At 42.5% G+C, this 17,936-nt stretch overlaps 1 protein-coding gene across 1 annotated transcript in view; it reads left to right on the top strand.

Moving 5' to 3' along the window:
* Nucleotides 1-17,936, top strand: part of SRRM4 (serine/arginine repetitive matrix 4) — a 209,051-nt gene that overhangs the window by 130,651 nt on the left and 60,464 nt on the right. The window contains exon 2 of the mRNA XM_063964311.1: nt 16,974-17,099. Within this exon, the coding sequence (XP_063820381.1) occupies nt 16,974-17,099 (126 nt within the window). The remainder of the gene's footprint in view (nt 1-16,973; nt 17,100-17,936) is intronic.

The following is a 17,936-nucleotide window of genomic DNA, read 5'->3' as shown; positions in this document are numbered from 1 at the left end:
ATGTATATGCTTTACATGCAGCCCCCAGCAATACTTGTAATCTTTGTTCACTTACTGTATGTACATTCATCATGGTCAAATCATTTTTAATCCAGAGCAAAACTCTAGCATCCACACAGGGAACATTGCTCCACATGTTTTCAAAGTAGATGTTTGCACTTCAGCATTTTCCCTAATCTGCCCTTGACAGTTTAACATACAGCATGTGAGGAACTGGTTCACTGACAGTCATCTATTAAGAGAACATCCAATGCCTTCCATTCACATAGCTGCCATAACTGATATATCTGCAGCAGGCTTGACACTATAGGTACATTGCAGAAGCTGTGTCTGAAAGTATATGTGTTCGGGATAGGGTGATAAAATAGACAGCAATCTCCTGTAGCTACTGAGAGCTCTGATAGTCAGGCTAACAGCTGCCTACGCATACCAACCAAACCAGCTACAATGACTAGAGCTGGCCTCATTTGTCTTATGCTTATTATATATGAACAAAGGGGAAAGTGGCAAGTGGTCAGGGCCAGCACTTTTCCCTCTAGCAGAGATCACATGGATGCCGTTGGCCATCCTTCTAGATTATTTGGAAAGTATTTTAATGAATCCACAAATGCTAATTAGCATCACTTTGTATGGTTTTAATCAAAGTATTATAGAACTACACTATTAAGTTTAATTAGCTCAAAATCTCTCACCATTTCAAATTGCCAAGAGCGGTACTAAAAACAAACTTCAGTTATATACAAAAACATAAGCTGAAACATTTTATGAGACATCATCAAAAGCCCTACAACATTGCACAAAGTGATCTTCCTTATGCTTCATTTGCATATGGCAGACATAATTGCAGGGTGTATTCATAGTGTTACCAACTAGAGCATAGAAACAGCCAAGGAAATAATAAAGGCTATTTGAGTTCTACACTAAATAGTGGTAGGACACTAGAGAGACTCAGCATGCTAAATGTGGAAGTAACAAACTGTGTATGCACATATGCATTAAGCAAAACCTAATGTCATTTTGTCATGATGTGATTCGCTGTGAATCGTGACTTTAAGCCACACCCTCACTTTGTGATGCCACCATTATCGTGTCACAACTCAGAATGGTAGATATAACCTTTACAGTGTCTATTTATTAGAAACAATCTTTCTACTGTGTTTTCACAAGAGAAAGGACTTTTCTCAATTTACCAATATTTTGACACTGGAAAAATCAGAGATTTCTCCATTTCTCTATTGCTTCCCTCCATTCAGGAGATAGTAGGCTACCACAGAGCCCATCATGCGTACCCAGCTAGCAGGAACTCCTGCACTAAACTGCTGGTGATGAGGAGAAAACTTCTGTATATTGTTCAATAGCGCCAAAACCCATATGTGGAAATTGGGCAAAAACTGATATTTTAATTGGAAAAAATGCAATATTTAATAAATAGATCCCTTACAGGCCATACACACTTAAAGATCTAACTGAACGATATGAGCATTCTCATTCATTAATGAACAAGAACTTGTTCATATCATTCAGTGCGGAGGCACCAACGATGAATGATGCGCGGCCCTGCGCTTGTTCATTGTTGGTGCCGTGTCGCTTATACATGCATGCCAATATGGACAATCTCGTCCATATTAGCATGCACTACTATGGTGCCGGGTGAAGGGGAGAGTGAAGGAAGTTCACTCCCTCCGTCACAACTACCCCCCACCACCATATCGGCTGTCCGGCACCTCGCCGGTACATCGCCAGGTGTGTATGGCCCGTTAGTCATACTGGGTTTTAACTGGATTTAAATCTGCAGTATTGGTTAGATAATATATGTAGAGAGCGATCACAGAATTAAATTAGTACAAACAAATTAGACTGGGTGAATGAAACGGCACCTTATAACAGAGCCTGCCAAAATGTTACAGCTGGTGTTATACAGCCCAGTAATGCACTACAAAGCTTCTGACATAATCAGAGCCACTTGTGAATCAGTGTAATCATAGAGAAAGCCTCTCCCTGATTTGCTATTATAATTTTCCATAACAAACTACAGGAATTCACATGATTAATAATCACAGCTCCACGGAGGGGCTTCCTTCCCCACCTTCCCTCTTTATTTTGCATTTTCAGAATTGCCTTGTCAGTGGGATTATTCTAAGCAAATGCAATCAAAACATCTTGCTTCCCACCCCAAGACTTCAGTGACTAAATTTAGCTCTGAGAAGAAGGTGTGGGGTGGATGTATCACATAAATATTTAACTCCTTACATCACATTTAGTAAGAGAGAGGAACTAAAATATAACATATCATCTGCATTGTTACATAAAAGATCACCCAATAAATGCGGTGAACTTTGGATGAGGTAATGGTATACTATGCAGATTTCAGCTATACCCCTTTCACACCGCACTAATAACCTGGTTTCGACCCGGTATATTGCCAGGCCGACACGGGTCGCTGTACGGTGTGAAAGGAGCCATGGACGAATTCCCGGGTCGCCTGACCCTGTAATTCAACCAGGGTTATAAGAAGGGTTATTCCCAGGTAATTACTGGGCCAGACGCAGTGTGAACGGGTTGCCAAGTCGATGCCACCCGGTATCCGTTCACTGCATAGGGAGAGGCGTCGCGGAAGTATGCTCATCTCCCAGCGCGGCCTCCACACCTGCCCCCAATGCCGGTCTTCGTCCCCAGCTTCGGATGGCAACCCGACCCGGCATATATGCCGGGTACCACCCGGGAAGGACCCGTTTCCAATTCCTTGGTGGGACCCGGCATTGCGATCTGAAAGCGGTACTAGTGTGACAAGAATCCTGGGGAGTATGTGTTTGTGGTGAGTTGAATTCACCTAACACACATACAGTATGGAAACCCAAAACATGACTATTTATTTCACTATCAGATAAACTATAGGACTGCGTCATGCTGTTATCTGTAGTTCACAAAAAAAAGGGTGCTCACAGTGCCACTCAGTGTCGGACTGGGGAATGGATGGTAGGCTTACCGAACAATCCTTTATACCGGGACACTAATAAATTACACAGGTTCTGTGGCTGTCTGACTTCAATACTGCATTTCATCTGGTTTTAGTGAGCCACAGAATCTGTGTACTCCGTGAGCATCCCAGTTTCAATGGATGGTATGGTAAGCCTAATGAAGGGCCCACTGGGGGAATGCCATGGTAGGGACCCATTCTTAGGGGTCTAGTCAGTCTCCAGAGGGGGTGTGCCCTGCCACCACAGAGGCTTGGCTAACCAAAAAAATGCACATAGTCTGAGCCCCTTGATATATTTTTTATATATATATATATATATATATACACACACACACACACACAGTATATAGTAAATACTGCTATTGTATGCATGATAATGTACCAGAATAATGACAATAGTGCACTGTAGAAAATACACCATAGTGTATTTGCAGTACATTGTAACAAATGTATACTGTACATTTCAAATGCATAGTCTGGAACCTGATCCCTTGAGGAGGAGGTGGAGCCCACTGAGGGGTTTTACTTGTGCCATTGTGGGCCAGTCCAACCCTGGTGTCACTTCCCTTATAACTGCACAATGGCGGCAGCACCTACGGAGATGGTTCCCATGTTTACAATAACAGAACACCAAACTTTAAAGAAGTAAAGAAGCTCCAGTCTTACAGAAACTTAAAACAAGTCTGTATGAACTATGGAGGTGCATTTTGGCAAAAAAGTTTTCTAGTACCAGGTTGATTGGAGCGATAGGAGATTTGCATCACTACCCTGTGCTGTCGGACAACAATGCTCCTTCCATTGTCTATCTCTCAGCCTATGACTTCCTGTCTGTCCCCATTCCCCTACACCAGTGGTTCCCAAACTCGGTCCTCAAGTACCCATAATGGTCCAGGTTTTAGGCATATCCATGCTTGGCCACTGATGACTTAATTAGTACTTCAGTCAATTTGATTTACCCATCTGTGCTGAGCCATGGATATCTTTAAAACCTTGGGGTAAATTTACTAAGGTGGGAGATTTCTAGAACTGGTGATGTTGCCCATAGCAACCAATCAGATTAGATCTAGATAAATGGTAAGTAGAATCTGATTGGTTGTCATGGGCAACATCACCAGTTCTAAAAATCTCCCATCTTAGTAAATTTATCCCCTTGACTGTTAGGGGTCTGTGAGGACAGAGTTTGAGAACAACTGCCCTACACTCTTGAGAATGCCCCTATCACAAACATAATCACGTAGTAGACAAGTTACTTCCTCCCAAAATAGCTGCACAATCCTCTCCTGATATCTGATTGGCTGCAGGTTGTTCTATCCCCACTCATGTCAAAACTGGATTATCAAGAGTGGAAGATTGAATATATTAATGTAGGGATGGGACAAAAACATCAGTGTTGCCATTGACAAATCAATGGTGGGAAAACTTTGTCCTTTCACAATCGTTTGCAAAGGCATCGGACATTGTCCACAAAACATCGGTCTTTGTGAAACATCAAATTTTGATTAAGGCTGTCAGTGTTTTCTCTGAGAGACCTGTGAATCTGATGGTCCAATATGGTCCCCTCCTCATGAGGGATTCAGTATGCTTTACCGGCGGGCGGGATGCTGACTGTAGATATCCCAACAGCGGAATCCCGTCTGCCAGAATGTCGGCAGCGGGTCGAGCGCAAAGAGTCCCCATGGGAACAGTCCTGTTTTGTCAGGATTCCAGCTGGCGTTATTGTTGGCTGTCGGGATTCCGGTATTGGTATCCTGGCCACCGGGATCCTGACAGCCGGCAAATTGAATTTATCCTCTCATGAGCTATATAGCACTTTAGTAAGTGGCTTGTGGAGGGATTGTTTCAGTGGAGAGTGGTCCATTGCTGTGCTGTGTGAAGGGGAGGGAATAGCACTGTACTACCTAAAGGAACAGAGTTCTCAGACAGTAGAGTTACTGGAGATTCCCCTTACACCCTGAAGGGCCAATCTGAATCATGGCACATCTGGAGATCTCACCTCCGAAAGTCACATTGGGACTCGATACAGATAATGCAGCATTTCTGTCCAGTTGTCCTGGGTGCCCCTCTATCTGCTCTATCTCAGTATTGATATGGGTGGCAAAATTCCAGGGTGTTAGAGGGAGTTGATCTAAGCATCTCACATGCGATACTGTCTCAGTGAGATTTGGAGAACTGCAATACCGCACTGAATTTGATTATACTGAGCTTTTGGGATTTTAAATAGTAAGCAAATTAATGGACAGAAAAAATAGGATTGTTTGTGCACAGATGTGTCCTTCTACATCTAGCCTTAATATGGAAAAATGACTATTAGCAGGGAAGATATTGCTTGCAAATAAACATTTCCAATGAACACAACCATGCATATTTTCCAGTGAAACTCCACACGCTTCCCAATTTGCACTACTCCCTGTGAGGTTCTACACTACATACATTTGAATAGCTGCAATGGTTTTAATGGACAATTACAACTAAATACAAGGCTTCCTATGCAGAAGCAAATAGCTTGTATGTTAAAATCTGACCATGGTATATGGGGTTGGGAGTTCAAGTCCCATGTATGGTATGTTAAGCATTGTGTGTATTAAATACAGGAAGATTTGATTGAACTTTGTAGTTCACACAAATTACACTATTACTGATATCTCACAAGTTAGGGGTATAAATATGGTATAGGCAGGGCTGTCTTAACAGCATTGTAGGACCTGGTCAAAGCAATGCACTGGGGCCTCTACCCACCCATTCACAGACACCAAGTAAAAAACAAACAAAAAAACATGCGTTTCCTGCCGTCCTGCGCTGTCTCTCTTCATGCTTCCATACAGTGAATGGCACTCAGCCCACTGGTTGGTAGATAATCCTAGTCATCCACCAATCAGCATGCTGACAGCCAGTCACTATCTGGCTGCAGAATGGAAGGCAGGTACAGAATGCCACCCCCTGCTCGAAGATCCCTAGAATTGTGAGGCCCTGTGCAGCTGCCCATTGTACCTATACGTTAAGTTGGTCTGGGTGTAGAAGGGGGGTGTATTAGCCTGCAATATGCAGATATTGGGGTAAGTCTGCCTATTTTTTTAAAGCAGTAATCATTTAATAGGCAAAAGTTATTGGATTTTAAAACATCGGATTGAGAGGCAGGGGAGTTTGCGGGGAGGGACAGGGGTGGGGGTGGCCGGCGTTCGAGAGAACAGGGGCACCCCCTTTTTACTCAGCCTGCTGTTGCAGATGAACATTTTGACCAATGGTTGCAGATGCAATATGCGATCGCATCACAAATGCAGGGAGGAGGTGGTATGCACCTCCTCCTGCATTTCCATTGCTAAGCACTGCACATGGGCAGCTTTGCATTTGTAAACCTTAATGAATCAAGCCCACAGTCTGCAAATATTCACAAAGACTGCAAAGGGAGCAATATAAAGCAAACCAATATCACATCTACCAAAACAATGAGCTAATGAAAAAGCCAAGAATCATGTCTATTTAATGGTCAGATATTTGTTCGCCCTGCTGGTGCAGTTGTATAATTATTTGTTTAATTGGAAATCGCACAGAAAATCATAGAAATAAATAATTTATCATTCAAGCACAGTTAAAAGCACCATCTTTGTTTATTGAGAAATTGACTGATTATAGATCTGGCAGAATAACCTGTAACATCATGTTTCTGAAACTTTTTTTCACTAAGCTGCAAAGCTTATACAGTGTATAAAATCATCATAGATTTATTTCCGTCTACTACGTTTTGCTGGTGCTTGGGTTCCTGGCGCCTATCATACCGGTGCCGGGATCCTGACCGCCGGCATACAGGCAGCGTGGTGAGCGAAAAAAGAGCCCCTTGCGGGCTCGCTGCACTTGCCACGCTGCGGGCACGGTGGCGCGCTACGCCATGCTATTTATTCTCCCTCCAGGGGTGTCGTGGACCCCCCAAGAGGGATAATAGTTGTCGGTATGCCGGCTGTCGGGATCCCGGCGCCGGTATAGTGAGCGCCAGGATCCTGACAGCCGGCATAACAAATGCCTCCTGATTTTGTTAGTAGCCACTCGAAACATTAGTGGATCCAAGACACATCCTTATTAGTCAGCTTCCAAATCATACCTAGTAAGAAATTCTCTTATATTCCCAAAATAAGGTATATCAAGGTTCCTGGAGAGAGCAGCATGAGACATAAATATATTTTCTTACATTTCAGCTGTTAAGAGCATGTTACAGATTTTATTATTGGTACGGAACGATCACAGATCTGAAACAAATTAAAATAATATTAGATCTTTTGTAAATCCTAATTGTTAGAATTGTGATTTAAATGGATTATGGATCAATGGGTCGACCTACAAAAGGTCGACAGTCAATAGGTTGACCACTATTTGTCGACATGGACAAGGTTGACATGGGAAAATGGTCAACACCGTGAAAAGACCGACACATGAAAGGGTGGCAGGGGCTAAGCCACAGTGGGACTAATTCTGAGTTGGATGGATCTCTGTGCACAGACGTAATTGGGCAGATGGATCTCTGTGTGCAGACGCAAATGGCAAACTTTTTCCATATAGCACAAGTGCAGATATAAATTTACATATTTTTGCATATTTCGTTCCTATTCAGAATCTAATGTAACTTGGCTGGACCTGTCTTTCTGTGAAATGGGCGTTTCAGGGCAGAAACTAGGGGCAACTATGCAGTGGCAAGGATCCGTCCTGACTGGTTGAAGTTGTCATAGGAATATTATAGGTGTGTAGCTAAAGCTTTGTGTAAGTCACATACAAGGCAGAGGAAGTCTGTTTCTGAGGATATCTTACAGCTATCATGGGGCTGGTGCAAGTGGCAATTATAATGACGGTTGTGGTGAATGGGAAAAATCAGTGGGCGGCATGGCTTTCTGCTTACAGAGGCACAAACCCCTGCAATAGTCCTACGGATTTTGTCATTAGGATAAGGTAGTAACTCTGGCTTCCGTGACTGCCCACAACTATAGAAACTTTGGGTGCCAATCAGCACTTTAGAGCGAGGTGAAGCTGGCTTAGAACATATACCTTTAAACAAGATAATAGTCATAACATTTTAATTTGTTCATTATATGACTATATGTGAACAAGTTAGCACATGTAAGACCAGGAGAGTCTTAAGAGGGGGCCTGTGTGCAGACTCCGGGTGAGCCCACTCCTCTCCATGGCGCTGTAGGCTCAAGCATTTTGCTGGAGTCTACTGCGCATGTGCAGGTCTCCGGAAACATGGTGCCCGCCATGGTCCGGAGACAAATTTCCTACTGCGCATGCACGGCAGCCATTTTGTAAGTGATTTTTTTGTTGCGGCTGTTGTGCCCGTCTCTGGACTCCGGATAGGGAAGTATAAAACAAGTAATTCACTAGATCCCACACTAGACGTATATACAGCCGTCCACACACTCGTGGGTGTATGGACAAGTGTATACACCCTCAGGCGCTGGTACCTACCAAGGATGGAGATTAAATAATGGTGTGATCTGCTGCTCCTAATTATAAGGATAATTGCATTCCTTATATCAGACAAGAACCAACACTAACTGCAGGGATATAAACCCCTGTAGAAAAAAAAGGAGCGCTGACCACATCAATTAAAGGAGACAACTAAAAATCTTCACATTAAAAAATATAAATTCATTTATTAACATACAATGCTGCAGCATAAAAACTAAAACAATCCATGATATGTGTTTATGAGATATACAAAGGGAGTCCCTTTCCAAATTATCCACTTCTCTTAAGGCCTGATCCAATACAGATTTCGGATAACCCTGAGTAATGAATGCCCCATACAAAGATTTCATCTGTTCTCTTGCCCCTTCATTAGTAGAACAGTTCCTTTTAACCCGGAGGAACTGGCCCTTGGGTATATTATCTTTCCACCGTTGTAAGTGGCTACTCTTATAATGTAAATATCGATTCTGATCCACTTCCTTAACAAAAGTACTGGTTACTATACTCTCATTCTCTATCCTGAGCGCTATATCCAGAAAAGTTACCTGTGTACTGCCACCCCACACAGGTAACTTTTCTGGATATAGCGCTTTTCTGGATATAGCGTTCTACTAATGAAGGGGCAAGAGAACAGATGAAATCTTTGTATGGGGCATTCATTCATTACTCAGGGTTATCCGAAATCTGTATTGGATCAGGCCTTAAGAGAAGTGGATAATTTGGAAAGGGACTCCCTACTAGATAGATACCACCAGAACTAAATCTAGGAAACAAAATGATAAGATGACGGACAGAACAACTATGTTTGTAACAAAATATAATACTAGTGCATACGAGATTAAGAAGATTATTAAAAAGAATTCCTCGATCTTAAAGTTAGATGAAATGCTGAATTCTAATATAAAAATTAGTGAACAGGTAATATTTCGAAAATCTAATAGCTTGAAGTCTGCATTAGCACCCAGTTTTTTTAGTAGACCATGTGATAAATCTGTATTCTCTGAGGCTCAAGGGGGACAAATTAATACATGGTTACCCAAACCACCAATAGGGTTCCATAAATGTGGAAGAACCAACTGTGTAACATGTAAACATACAAAAAAGAAGATGACACAATTTTCTTTGTTTGTATCAGGAGAAAAATATAATATAAAAAAAATTTTAAACTGTAAATCCACATATGTTATTTATGTTTTGCAGTGTGGATGTGGAGCACAATACGTGGGGCGTACCACCCGGGCGCTCCACGTTAGATTTATGGAACATAAGCGACAGATAGATAAAAGAGCAGGCAATAATTATCTGTATCGTCATATTCTGGAATGTGGAGATGGTAAAAGCGAAAATATAACAATCATGGCCATTGAACAAGTGGCGATAACAAATAGGGGGGGGGGATAGGTTTAGAAGGCTATGTAAGAAAGAGGCCTTTTGGATATTTAATTTGAAAACTTTGATCCCCCAGGAACTTAATGACTCAGAAGAATTAAACAAAATTTAAGGAAGGAAAGATTACCTTGGAGTATCTATATATACATTGGGGATAAAGTATAGTTCCTTATGTTGCCGAGAGATGGCGATGGAGACTATGTTTTTTTGTGTTTTTTTATGTTTGGGGACATGATGGGAGTGTAGTTATGGAGATAAGCTATAATATGGAGATATGGGACACTATATCTACCCTTTCCCTCCCCCCCTAAGTCTGGATGCATATGGTGTGTTTTAAAGTCATTAGCTTTTTAAGGATGAGAATATGAATTCCATTTGTATATATATATATACACTGCTCAAAAAAATAAAGGGAACACTAAAATAACACATCCTAGATCTGAATGAATGAAATATTCTTATTAAATACTTTGTTCTTTACATAGTTGAATGTGCTGACAACACAATCACACAAAAATTATCAATGGAAATCAAATTTATTAACCCATGGAGGTCTGGATTTGGAGTCACCCTCAAAATTAAAGTGGAAAAACACACTACAGGCTGATCCAACTTTGATGTAATGTCCTTAAAACAAGTCAAAATGAGGCTCAGTAGTGTGTGTGGCCTCCACTTGCCTGAATGAACTCCCTACAATGCCTGGGCATGCTCCTGATGAGGTGGCGGATGGTCTCCTGAGGGATCTCCTCCCAGACCTGGACTAAAGCATCCGCCAACTCCTGGACAGTCTGGGGTGCAACGTGGCGTTGGTGGATGGAGCGAGACATGATGTCCCAGATGTGCTCAATTGGATTCAGGTCTAGGGAACGGGCGGGCCAGTCCATAGCATCAATGCCTTCGTCTTGCAGGAACTGCTGATACACTCCAGCCACATGGGGTCTAGCATTGTCTTGCATTAGGAGGAACCCAGGGCCAACCGCACCAGCATATGGTCTCACAAGGGGTCTGAGCATCTCATCTCGGTACCTAATGGCAGTCAGGCTACCTCTGGCGAGCACATGTAGGGCTGTGCGGCTCCCCTAAGAAATGCCACCCCACACCATTACTGACCCACTGCCAAACCGGTCATGCTGGAGGATGTTGCAGGCAGCAGAACGTTCTCCTTGGCGTCTCCAGACTCTGTCACGTCTGTCACATGTGCTCAGTGAGAACCTGCTTTCATCTGTGAAGAGCACAGGGCGCCAGTGGCGAATTTGCCAATCTTGGTGTTCTCTGGCAATTGCCAAACGTCCTGCACGGTGTTGGGCTGTAAGCCCAACCCCCACCTGTGGACGTCGGGCCCTCATACCACCCTCATGGAGTCTGTTTATGATCGTTTGAGTAGGCACATGCACATTTGTGGCTTGCTGGAGGTCATTTTGCAGGGCTCTGGCAGTGCTCCTCCTGTTCCTCTTTGCACAAAGGCGGAGGTAGCGGTCCTGCTGCTTTGTTGTTGCCCTCCTACGGCCTACTCCATGTCTCCTGATGTACTGGCCTGTCTCCTGGTAGCACCTCCATGCTCTGGACACTACGCTGACAGACACAGCAAACCTTCTTGCCACAGCTCGCATTGATGTGCCATATTGGATGAGCTGCACTACCTGAGCCACTTGTGTGGGTTGTAGGGAAGTTATACAGGCACGTGGAGGCCACACACACTACTGAGCCTCATTTTGACTTGTTTTAAGGACATTACATCAAAGTTGGATCAGCCTATAGTGTGTTTTTCCACTTTAATTTTGAGGGTGACTCCAAATCCAGACCTCCATGGGTTAATAAATTTGATTTCCATTGATAATTTTTGTGTGATTTTGTTGTCAGCACATTCATCTATGTAAAGAACAAAGTATTTGATAAGAATATTTCATTCATTCAGATCTAGGATGTGTTATTTTAGTGTTCCCTTTATTTTTTTGAGCAGTGTATGTATATATATATATATATATATATATATATGTTGTTTATGATTAAGTATTAGGATGTATGGAACAATAGACTGATATATAGATATATATAAAATAAAATATATATTTTTAAGAATGTATGTTGTAATCAGGTTAGGAATAATGATGCAAATAACTATGTAAATTATTGGGATCGAAACGAGGCTTGGATCCGTTATTATTGACACTTAATTAGGGATAAATAAGAGAGGCTTGATATAACTTCCGGAACTTAAAGAGAGGCTTGGATTCCTTGACAGTAACAATCAGCCCTATTTGAAAGTGAGGCTTGATATGATGACAAAATGGCCACCGGAGTCTATTTAAGATGTAAGGTGAAAGTGAGGCTTGGAACGCACGATGGAGTGCGCATGCGCGGACTGTCGCGGGAAATACAAATTGTGGTGGTTATATAAACGGAGCCCATTGAATCTAGTCACTCGAACTGAGGAAGCCGCTGAGTGTGTTGGAAAGGCGGAGAAACGCGTTTTCGAAGTGACTGCAACCAGTGACGATCATCTCCTGCCCATTGACGCGATTACCAGCTTCTGGTCAGCGTAATAACCAGTGTACCTGTAATAACGGTGAGCAACCAGCAGAGGGAACCGGAGCACTGTGGACAGTCCCCATTGATATCTACTCCAGATATTCTGCAGCAAACGGATGAGCACCAGCAGAGGGAGTCTAAAAGTGGGATTGTTTCAACAAATCAAAGTTTGGAGGTGACGTCTAGGCTAATAACGCATGGTAATTACCCATTCAACAAATGTGTGCACACATGTTCAATTGGAACACTGATGAATTGAGGACACATGAATACATTAAGTGTTTGGAATAATTATTCTTAGCCAGTTCATTATAAAATCAGTAGACATTTCTAGATATCAGGGTCCAAGCCTCTGAATTTTAGCGAATTCCAGATAGCTATATTGGTCTTATATGTATATCTCATAAACACATATCATGGATTGTTTTAGTTTTTATGCTGCAGCATTGTATGTTAATAAATGAATTTATATTTTTAATGTGAAGATTTTTAGTTGTCTCCTTTAATTGATGTGGTCAGCGCTCCTTTTTTTCTACAGGGGGTTATATCCCTGCAGTTAGTGTTGGTTCAAGTATAAAACAACATAAGTGCACCCATGATAGAAACGCCTATGTGTAAGACGCTGCAGGCGCTTCTTGTCATTAAAAACCAAAAGAAAAAATCTCCAAGCGCTCTGGTATCAGATGTAGAGAATCCAATTATATGTTTTATGTTGTATTGTTTAAATGTTAGTATACCGGTATTAGGACTCACATACAAAAAATTTTTTTTATCCATTCTCTATAGATAGGAATTAATGTGTACTTTTTGAGTACTTATATTTTAATAAAATATTCATTATATAAATGCTTTGTTTATTAATTTATTAGAAGTGTCAACATCTGATACCAGAGCGCTTGGAGATTTTTTCTTTTGGTTTTTAATAAATATAGGGGACAAGTGGATTCCCTTTCTACTCCTTTAGCAGCTTGGTTCATCAGTTAGCGGTAAGCGCTGTCCTTCCATTCTGTTTTCCTAGCTTCTTGTCATTAGGTGGCACAGTACACAATACTCATTCAGTATTTTTGCTGTCCCCTAAACATTGCCAGCCTAGACAACTACCTAGGTTTGCTTAATGGCAGCACTGGCTATGAATCCTGATTCACTGTGATGGCATGCGGTCAGCATACTGCTCGTTGGGATCCCGCCTGTCACAATACCAATGACACAATCCCGACTGGGGCACCATACCGCCGCCAGTATACTGTCCACGACACCCATAGAGGGAGAATAGAACCTGTGGCGAGCCCGCAAGGGGCTTTGTTGCGCTCACCCCACTGCCAGCATTTCACCGCTCAGGATGCCGATGACGGCATACTGACCTTCTGCATCCTGTGCGGCGGGATACCATACCAATCCCACTTAGACCATACCCAGATCTACCCATGCCATGCTTATTTCTAAGAACACTGCTGCTAGTTTTTGGTATAATACATTTCTTTCAGCCTCCCAAAAACCCTGACTGTTGGAACTTGGGAGGTATCAGAACAGTTGGAGCGATTTCATGCATTTTGCTATTTACATGTACAGTAAATATGAGGCATGCTGCACGCCAGAGAGAGAAGACAAACAAAATCATTGTCTTTCTCTGGGCCACTGAATGCAGCATGAAATTGTAGCAGCCGCTGTTAGTCAATGTTTAGACAGTTATGAAAACAACATCAGAGTGTGTCAGACTGAGAGCTGTCTGTTATTAGAGTGTTGATGAGATGTGCTCAGGAGTGGCTCCTAATATTCCAGTCACATACTGACATTTCTCACAGCATCCCGGTAATGCTGATTTCTGTATTACCGAACATTTCTTTGATGTCACCTTTAAACTAAATGTTTTTTGTAGCTATGCTTTGTCCTTCCAGATAGAATATTACCATGGTCTCCGCAATAACTCTGCTCAATAACATGAATTGTAACTGTCGCTTCAAGATATTGCAGATCTGGCATTAGCCAATGGCTAGCGCAATGACATGCTTACCACTGTGCGTCTGTTTTACTTTTAATAACCCTTTGATAGATCCGTGGAAATAAATTGTGTGTTCACTGGTATTCTTTACTGTATATCTGAAATGTACATTGCTAATATTTCGCTAAATCATAATACAAGGTAACAAAACAAATATCTCAGGCCCCAATGTAGAGGCGGACACGTGTATTACATGTTGATGTTGAAAGCCACGTATGGAAATACATGGGATACAGGCCTAGCTGGCAGGGAGGCAGTCAATGTGCCGACATGCTCTGAATGTTGGCATTACGAACGTCGACATGAAAGTAGGGTAAGGGTTAGGCTGCAGTTAGGGCTACAGCAGGCTGCAATTAGGGTAAGGAGTGTCGACATTCTGACTTTTGACATTCATCATAATGTCAACATATTGAACAAGTTGACATTTTGAATGTCAACATTTTATAGAACAACATTGGCTGTGTTATCCTTGTTAGTAAAAAGCAGTGGTGGGGCTGCAGCACCGAGCATATAGTGCAGGGGGGAACCACTTAGCACATATAAACATACATGTTCTGATCTGTATGTAATATATGTGCTGACTGCAGCCACCGCTGTTAAAGAGCGTCATAGGTGTGCTGTGCATTCAGTTATTGCAAGAGAGTGGGAGCTGGACATTGAGTAAGTGGACAATAAGCATGGTTTCACAATGTATTTTTTTCATAAATGTCACCAGGTTTGTGAAAACACGCTACCCACACAGAGGCAGACTCATAACGAGATGCTTACAGCTCTGCATACCATATTTTAATCTACACGCTTCTTAAGTCACCCTGAGCTGCCTCCTAAACCGTGTCTCTCTTGCATCAAGTTCTCAGTTCCCTTACTTCCTCCTCTAAAACCACATCATCTGTTCATACTCTGCTCTATCCTTCACCTGAACATCTATCACACATCACTGTGCTGTCAGCTCCACCAACAGCAGACTTCCCTCAAGCTGTGAACCTTTTTCCCACCTTCATATCGCCACCAAGGCTTGTCATTAATTGTTAGTGGGAAAAAGGATGACGAGCAACTGGTGAGGACTGGGAAATGTGAGAAATAGTAAAGGAAGTATGGAGACATTACAATATGATGGTAGTATGGGGTAGTTGTGGAGCTTGGATTTGTAACAGATGTTTGGTATGGAGGTTTTACATTCAAAGGATGTGGTATATAGGCCCTCATTCCGAGTTGTTCGCTCTGAGTTTTTCATCGCATCGCAGTGAGAATTCTCTTAGTGCGCATGCGCAATGTTCGCACTGCGGCTGCGCCAAGTAACTTTACTATGAAGTTAGTATTTTTACTCACGGCTTTTTCATCGCTCCGGCGATCGCATTGTGATTGACAGGAAATGGGTGTTACTGGGCGGAAACACGGCGTTTTAGGGGCGTGTGGCTGGAAACGCTACCGTTTCCGGAAAAAACGCAGGAGTGGCCGGGGAAACGGTGGGAGTGCCAGGCCGAACGCTGGGTGTGTTTATGACGTCAGCCAGGAACGACAAGCACTGAACTGATCGCACAGGCAGAGTAAGTCTGAAGCTACTCAGAAACTGCTAACTCGTTTGTAATCGCAATATTGCGCATACGTCGGTCGCAATTTTAAGAAGCTAAGATTCACTCCCAGTAGGCGGCGGCTTAGCGTGTGTAACTCTGCTACATTCGCCTTGCGAGCGATCAACTCGGAATGAGGGCCATAGATCTGTAGGTTTGCCAGATAATGGAGTCAGGAGGTCAGAGAGTATGGGGCATACAGTACATGCTTTTAATATTAATAGATGTTAGACACACAATAGGGTAGTTCCTGTGTGCTTTGCTTTGGTAATCACAAAAATTAAATATGCTGCATTTTTTTTACCTGGGTCCATCCTCTCCCCCAGCTACAGACATCTGCTCTTCTGTTCGCGTAGAACATTTTGTCCTTAATGAAGAAGACAGCCCATGTCAGGGGCAGGACAGACCATCCACGATTATTAGATAGAGGATAATATGGAATCCTATACATTTGCTAATGTCATTGTAATGTACAGTTTTCACAGTTCTTAAAAAAAAGTGTTCCTATGTAGTAATACAGTTATGTTGTTATCCTATCCCTACTAAAACTTCTTACTACAGTAATAAATACTTCAAGTACTTCAGCAGTAGAGACTGAAAGTGACAATGCTGAAAATTCATTTAGCCTTAAGGCGCCCTACACACTGGCCGACATGACTGCACGATATGAACGATCTCGTTCATTAATGAACGAGATAACGTTCATATCGTGCAGTGTGGAGGCTCCAGCGATGAACGATGCGCGGCCCCACGCTCGTTCATCGCTGGTCCCCCGTTGGCTGTACATGCAGGCCAATATGGACGATCTCGTCCATATTTGCCTGCACTTCAATGCAGCCGGGTGACGGAGGGAGTGAAGAAACTTCACTCGAATGAGACCTAATGCAGAGCAAGTGGAATCAATGATCATTTTTGTCTCATCTAGAACTATCCCTTTAATATTTATATTTGTATCCCCGAAATCTTATTCCAATGTTTTTTTAGATCTGAACTTTGTCTCTGGGAATTACCAAACCACACTGATCTAAGAAAAATTGTTTCCTTCATTTCTTTTTAGTGACAGTGTCAAGTGCTCACCACTTCCAGACAAAGACACGAAGCACGAGAAGCAGAATGCAGATTCAGAAAACGGGCGTGCAGCAGAAAGGCTCGGGAAAGATCTCAGCCCGCGCCACAAAAACAAGTAAGAGAACAAAGATTTCAGGGGAAAGACATACAGTTCTGAATCACACTGTAACCCTTCCAAGCTTAGCAATTAAAGCAGGCTGAGCTCTGACACGTCTGTATTGAATGGCCCTAATTATATAAAAAGTAAATTTGATGACCTGACAGTGAAACATGAAATATCATTATACCTTAAGTGGCATTGAAAGCACACGAGTTCTGAGCCCATCCATCTTTATGACATTGCCGGATGTCAAAAAACCTTTTGAGAAAGCTTCGGATAAAACAATTTCCTTGATAAGCCTCTGAAGTCAGCTATTTGCTGACCTCCAAACCCGATGTGATGGGGGAATTCAGCTTTCACAGCCCAGGCAGCTACGTGAGCACTCGGCTCCAGGCTTACTACCATTATCACCACAATTCAAAGCTTTTTTGTTGTTACAATATTGAGGACAGTTTTAAGATAGGTGGTGAACAGTGCTTTAAAAAGGAATCGCATTTGCTTCAGGAACTGTGGTTTTATAGCAGTAATTTGTGTGCTGAGATATAAATTGCTGGCAGGATGAAGGCTGCATCTTAGGGGACCAGACAGCAGAAATGACACTCGCTGATTCCCGCGTTCCGCTATCAGCTTTTGTTTGGTCTTTATTCTACCAGTAATTCAGCTCCAACTTGTAGCGAGAATAGTATCTGAGAACCTTGGTTTATGGATAAGCTGTTTTAGTGGAACATGGAGCACAACACTTCGAGGCTGATGCAGTATTAGTTTTGTATATAAATAATGTGTGTTTTCGCACTGCGCATCGCCGGAGCTGAGTGTATGTAATTACGTAGTAGTGCTCAATTCAGTTACATC

The sequence above is a fragment of the Pseudophryne corroboree genome, chromosome 1 (genome assembly GCF_028390025.1).
Source record: "Pseudophryne corroboree isolate aPseCor3 chromosome 1, aPseCor3.hap2, whole genome shotgun sequence".
In the NCBI taxonomy this organism is placed as follows: domain Eukaryota; kingdom Metazoa; phylum Chordata; class Amphibia; order Anura; family Myobatrachidae; genus Pseudophryne; species Pseudophryne corroboree.
This window is presented reverse-complemented; position numbering and strand designations above follow the sequence as displayed.